Consider the following 6,782-nt stretch of genomic DNA (forward strand, 5'->3'; position numbering starts at 1 on the left):
TTGGGGTGAGGGTTTGGTTTTGCATTCATAGAAGGTGAAATTAATTATAATATGGAGGGCTGAAAAGCATCTTCAAAGACCTCATCATTGATGGCACTCTCATAAGCAGGTGGCGGAGTGAGTGGCTCCAGTGGCTCAGACCTGTCTTCAATACCTTTCACTTCATGGATGTCTGAAACAAACCGCTGCAGTCTTGGTGGCAGCACCAGCTGCAACTGCATCCTAGAGCCTGTGTGTGTCTCAGAGATGCGCCTTGTGTCTGATGCCACTGACACCCCCAGAGCCTCCACCATAATCTCTTCTTGGGCAGATGATTCAATAACTACGTTGTAAGGAGGAGGCTCATTCAGTGGTGATGGCACTAAGCCTGGATTGGATGCAATCGTCCATATTGCTGGAACTGACATGGTCATCACCTCCTCATAGGTGGGCGCATCATAGGCCGCATTCACCCTATGCACAAAGAGAGGAATGGCAGTTACTCTCATTGTTTTACCGCTTAGTTTATACTGAGGCAGGTGGTATATATGTAGTATAGGGACCATATAATAGGGACTGAATAATGTAGTACAGGGACCATGCTCCGATCAATAGATGGGACTGAGATAGGATTTCTCATGTGCAATTATTGTATGTGATACTCTGCCACTGGATCAGCTCACTTGTGCAGCTAACTTAACCTAATGTCTTGCTTCCTAGTCTAGAGAATGGTTCATGTGACCATTTTCCCAAACTCCCCAGAATAACTTAAAATCCTCACACTGGGTTTCAGTGTCCTAGGCTTAGCTTAATCATAGAATCATAGATTATCTCAATTTGGAAGGGATGCGTAAGAATGATGCCCCTCATTTAAAATCTCCTAGCAGTTAAAATGTATTACTAAGACTTACTAACTACTGATTATTTCTCAGAATAAAACAGGACTTTGCTTTTTTAATACATAAGCTCAATGTTCATCTATTTTTAAGAAGCGGAGAAAATTAGGTATTTTCATTTAGTTTAAACAAGGACTAACTATTCCGTCTTAAAAAGTATGTCTGCAGAGAAAAATGTTAGTTTAGAAACATTTCCCTTTTAGGTCATATTTTTAAATAAATAGACACTAATTTTCTGCTAGTATGCCCCCAAGCTAGCAAAACCCAATATAGACTTCTTTTTATGTACTTTTTCTAAAAATAAACATGTCATAACATTTTTACCCTACTACAACACCCTGTATTTCAGAATCTCAAGTCATTTAAGGATGTGGATAATGATTATCTGGATTACACAGACAAGGAAGCAAAGATACAAGTAAAATTAAACTCTTCAGGTGCAGTAGGCAAATTGGGGTTAAATTAGGTGATGCTGGAAACCTGCAAAGATACATGAAGTCAAAAAGGTGTGAGAGTATTCGGAGCCTCTCAAAATCAGGGCTTATTAGTGTCAAGTTGGATTTTTAAGACTGGAAACATACCCAGTTACAGGTTCCTTTTTAGAAGTTTGCCTAGGAACAGTTGCTCTGGAGATAAGGTTTATAGAGCTAAACCCAGCTAAGATTCAGTATCGCTTCAGCATTTTTTCTTTTTCCTTGTCTGACTCATTGTTTGGCAAGACTCAATTACTCAAAGTAAAATAAAACTGAGCCGCGATCTATTTAACCTTGGAAATTGTTAGTGGATCACTTCCTGGAGGGAGGAAAATATATTGGACAAGATACAGGACATGCATTGCACAGACATTTGCAACCTCTACCTGAAGAATGAAGGAAAACAAACTAAAAAGAACTTTCGTCTTATGGAATGGAGTCTGTGTTTGGTATCCTAGGAGAAGGGCAGCAAAACAACATGTAAAATGGCCATATCTGAGGAGATTTAAAGTAAAAGAAATAACCAGGTTGCTGCTTACCCTGCTTGGCTTTGTCTGCTTGGATGTGTCTCATTTGTGTCATGTCGGTGCTGATTCCTCAGGTAACAGTCAACAAACACAGTCAGCAAATAACCGACCAGGCACACTCCCCCTAACCCTAGGAAGAAATAGCCTACTGGATTGATGTTAGATGAAATGGCCAGCATGGTGACCCCAATGAGAAGAGCAGCAGTGAAAAGAAGCAACAAGGCTTGGCGGATGTTCTTCCAGTGCGTCTCTAACCACATGGTAGTATGGATGGTGGTAGCAGACAGTTGAGAAGAGATGAGCAGTTAAGGGAACAGACATCTGTGGAAGATGGAATAGTTTATTCAGCATGAAACATAAGCACACAAACACACTATCAGTGTCTTGATCAGAATAAGAATATACATACATGCCATACCAGTACCTGCCATCATGAGAACATGCAGCTATGCACATACGTAATAAATCTGGGAAATCCGTGCATAAATTCATGCCAATGTAAATATACTAAAATTTCCTATGTGAATGGATATTGAATAATGGGAATGCTTGGACACACAGTTGCAAGACATAAAATGCATAAATAGACCATCAGCACTTATTGCCAGACTTACCTAAAAAGGACTAACATCTTAATAGAACTTAGAGCAGTCTAGGATGCAGATTTGAGGTTACTAAGAAAGTGAAACAAATAAAAACTTTAAAGGTTAATTCTAGGACATTTGTACATTGCATAATGAAGGTTCAGATACTAGTTCAGATCCTGGAAGAAGGCTACTTGCCTTATTAATGGGGCTGTCTGCCCCAGTAAAATGAGTGTCTAACTTCAGTGTAGCATTAGAGCAATAATACTACTTTAGGATCTAGATGCAGCGGGGGTATGTCTGTTTTTGCAAGAGGTAGGCATGCATTTGAGTATTTGCGTATATCCTCAATTCTCTTTCTGTTGATGTGCTTTCTTGCACCATTCTCAAACACCAGAGCACCTCCTGTCCCCCATTCCAAACCCCATCTCTGTGAAAGAGACAGCAGTTGTCACTGTGTGCAGTCAATATGGAATGAATATCGGGGATCTGTGGTATTCAAGAACACTGTAATTAAGGAGTCATCTTGCATGTGTTCTACTAACCTACATATATTGCACTGTTTTGATGAAGACCCCTTTGAAGGAAAAGAGCATGATACAATGGACTTATTTTTTATGAATATGCATCTCCAAACAAATATACAGTTTTATATAGTTCCATGTTACATTGTGTGCTTTCGCACACTAAATGTGTTCCCTTGTTACAGCAAAAATAGATAAAAGTATATATACAAATGCCAGAAAAAAACCCACATTCTTTCTGAATTGATTACCTTCTTGTTACCTTTTCTGCTCTCAGCTTTCAGCGTATACTTACCAGAGAGAGGTTTCGGTAGGTAGCAACAGTCATGTTTTAACTGCTTTCTTCATCACAAGGAAAAATGTGCAAGCTCTTTTGTCCCTGCTCCTTCCCCTTCTGACCTGAGAATGGGAGACCAGTAAAAGCTCTCCTCTCCTTTTGATTTTTCTTGTAGAGAGACAATGAAGATTTCTTTTTAAGCTAAAAGCTGGTAACTAGTGAATATGGGAAGATACCAAACGATGGGAAGATCCTGTTGTACAAGTTTTGCATGGGAAACTAGAACCTCGTTTTTCCAGGTTCTGAATCCAAAGCAATTTCTAGACGGTCACATACCTTCTACTCTTTTGCAGCTTTTCTAGGTCTGTCCCACAAAAGCAGGAAACTCATTAGGAAAGAGGGCGGAGTGAGCAGTGGGGGAGTGCTTACCTGTGTCGGATCTGTTTGGTCTGCCTTACCTTAATGAGAGAAACACTGCCCTGAAAGTTACGTTCTCCCCATGGCGTAGCAGAGGAGTCTTGATCTCTGCCTCACAAAGCAGGAAGGACTGCCAGCCCAGCCCATATCACATGGCCACCACATAAAACTATTTATGAGTTCTGCAAAATGTAAATCCATACATTTTCCTATCCTGATTGGGTGCTGTTTGTCAGATGTTGTTTTATGCCCGCTTTGATTTTACAAACAAAAGGAAAAAGGAAGGCAATGGGTTATTATTTCAGTGGGATGGGTTAAAATCCATCTTAGTCCCTGATGTATCTGGGAATGAGCAGTACTGATAAGCAACAGAACAGGTACTGAATTACTTCTTAAAGTCTGTTATCATCTGAACCTTTAGCATGTATTTGAAAATCATTGGAAGTTCTCAAATACTATAGCTTGAATTACCTCAAAGAGCCATCTGCCACTCATGCTTGTCTGTAATAGGAAGATATCCTACTGCTCAATGTTTATTAATAGTATTCAGGTTGGAAGATTGGGCCAGCAAGAATTGCATGAGATTTAACAAAGATAAATGGATGGAATAATTTCAAGCAGCAGTACAGGCTGGGGTCTGACTGACTGGGATGCAGCTCTGCTGAACTAGATCTGGTGGTCATGATGAAGGGCAGCAGGAGTCAGCAGTGTGCCCTTGAAGCAATGAAGGCAAACTGTGTCCTGGGCTGCATCCTTAAGAGTGTAGTCAACAGATCAAAGGGTGTGATTATTCCACTCTACTCAGCACTTTTTAGGACACACCTGGAATACTGTGTACATTTTTGGTCCCCCGAGTTCAAGAGAGAAATTGAAAAATTAGATACGGTCTGGTGAGTTGCCACCAAGGTGATTTGAGGGTTGGAGAACTTTGACAACTTAAGGAACTGGGTTTGTACAGCCTAGAGAAGGCTTGGGCAGATGCTGAGTGTCTACTCACAGTTTTCCAAAGCCTAGTAGGTGATTACAGAAGATGGAGGTATTCTTCATGAGGGTACATGGTGGCAGGACAAGAGGCAATAGGAGAGAGAGTCAGTGCCTCTGGACATAAGAAAAAAAGTCTTACATGTGAAAACAGTGAAACATTGCAATAACTTGCCCAGGGAAGTGGAGGAACCATCTTGGCTGGAAATATTAAAGACTCAGCTGAGTCTAAATCCCTGCTTTCAGTAGGAGATTGGACCAGGCGATCTCCCCTACCAGCCTAGACCTGACAATGTTTCTATGTTTCTCATATTTTTCCCTTACACCTGCCTTTTTGGCTGCTGACAGATAAAGGACTTCCAGCTCTGTTTGTTACCCATTCTTTGCTTTCAAGAGAATTCCTTTGAAGATGACAGACTTAACACCCATGTAAAGAGCGGGAAGTCAGGCATCTGGTGTGTAGTGTGTCATTTTGGAAGACTATAATTTAAATGGGAAAACTGATTAGTTTCTTACAGCTCTCTTCATTTTGCAATTGCCTAGTGTTGAGAACACTGTAAGTGCTAAGGAAGATTTGACAAAACTGTTTTCACAGCCTCTCTGCATGGAAAGTATGACTGACTCATGGTGGAATCTGGATGCCCTGGTACTTCCTTCCAACCAGGGTCGCTGGTAGTTGGTAGAACTGTTCCTTAAAGATAAAAGATTTATATCCCACTGGATTCAGGAGGGAGTTAAAATATACTACAGACCTTGGCTAAGTGGTCTGTTTACTGAGCTATTGTAATAAGAGCATCACTACTGTAAGAATTATTTCCAAAGAAGATGGTTCTATATTTTGAAGTAGTGAGTGAAAGTGTGGTTTGACAAGGCAGCTAAACAAACCTAATAGATAATTGCTGTGGAGTATGGTAGCCCTTCCCCCTTCCTGCATCTTCTCCATCTCCCAGCTGTCAAAGCCTGTCCTCCTTGCAGTGATTCTAGTGCTCGGCTGATCTCTTGCTGAGCCACCTCAGCTGTCTTGGCTAGTGGGAAAGTATTTAAATTTTTCCAGAGTAAATTTAGTGGGCTGAATTTAGTCACCAAGTATCCTCTAACCACTAGATCCCCATTCAGGGGAAGCAATGGGAATGCATAGATAGAGTGGTGGAGGGGAAGGGAGAAAGAGTGGGAAGGACTTCCACGGTTGCAGTGAGCGCTGTTTAATCAGCTCAGCCCAAACCATTGGAGCAGAAGGAAGTTCTTCCTGATTGGACTAAGTAGGCCCTGCAGAAAGGTGTAGACTCTACCCAAAGGTGACCCATCTTGTCCTCAGCAAATCATATTAATTATATCAGGGATTTCCAGCTCAGCCTGATGACTTTAGGCAACTCCCAGCTCTGGTAAGTACACTGACTGTTGTCGAATCCTCTCAACAATATGACTATTGTTGAATCCGCCTTGTAAGTACCTACAGAAGGTTCTTATCCTATCTTTACCTAGAAGGTTCTTATCATATCTTAGGCTATGTAGAGGGAGCCGAGGCACTTTGCTTGTCTGCACATTCTGCTGTGGGGTGTAGGCACATAAAAACTGCTTTGGGGATAGATCTTTTTGCTAAATTATGAAAAAGTCAGAAAAGTGAAAATAATTTTCATTATTTGGTGGAAAACTACCTCTGTGATGGGAAAGGCTGTATTTGATTTGTGGATAGATAGATAGAAGTTTTGCTGAAAATTTGTGTAGTAGTTTTGATTGGTGCACCATTTTTTAAAATATTTATAGAAATAGTTATGAAATATCAGGATGAAAAAAGCCAAAAATGGTAGATAACTCTGCTGCATTCATTGTTCCTTGTATTACTTCAGTTTATTTCAGTTGAAGTTCAAAGTTAAGTAACTGCTGTATATTTTACCCATGGAGTTGCATGTATGACAGGGCCAAATCTGTAGCAAGGTTTTTTATGCATTTACAAGGATGATACTTTGCCATGCAGCTATGAATACATTAGTTGAACATGTTTATGAATGTGATATTGACTGCTGTGTGGATTAGGTACAAAGCAGGATGAACTTCCATGAACTAACCTTTGCAATATGACTTCTAGCAACACAGTGCTTCTATGTAGAGGCCTTTTGGCATTCC

At 40.6% G+C, this 6,782-nt stretch overlaps 1 protein-coding gene across 1 annotated transcript; it reads right to left on the reverse strand.

Annotated features, from left to right (window-relative positions):
- Window positions 1–44: 44 nt before the first annotated feature.
- TMEM139 (transmembrane protein 139) lies at window positions 45–2,135 on the reverse strand. The gene is made up of 2 exons (XM_010295699.1): window positions 1,888–2,135; window positions 45–453 (listed from the first exon to the last, which is right to left on the reverse strand). The coding sequence occupies exons 1-2, from the start codon at window positions 2,133–2,135 to the stop codon at window positions 45–47; spliced, it is 657 nt and encodes a 218-aa protein (XP_010294001.1).
- Between the last annotated feature and the right edge of the window lie 4,647 nt (window positions 2,136–6,782).

This window comes from Phaethon lepturus, unplaced genomic scaffold, assembly GCF_000687285.1.
Source record: "Phaethon lepturus isolate BGI_N335 unplaced genomic scaffold, ASM68728v1 scaffold1081, whole genome shotgun sequence".
NCBI classification, from domain to species: Eukaryota; Metazoa; Chordata; class Aves; order Phaethontiformes; family Phaethontidae; genus Phaethon; species Phaethon lepturus.

Excerpts from the sequence above, each read along its gene's own strand:
- TMEM139 (XM_010295699.1), bottom strand. The coding sequence starts at position 2,135 with ATGTGGTTAGAGACGCACTGGAAGAACATCCGCCAAGCCTTGTTGCTT. Across the intron at positions 454-1,887 it reads AGCAGACAAAGCCAAGCAGG|GGTGAATGCGGCCTATGATG; the intron begins GTAAGCAGCAAC and ends CTTTGTGCATAG.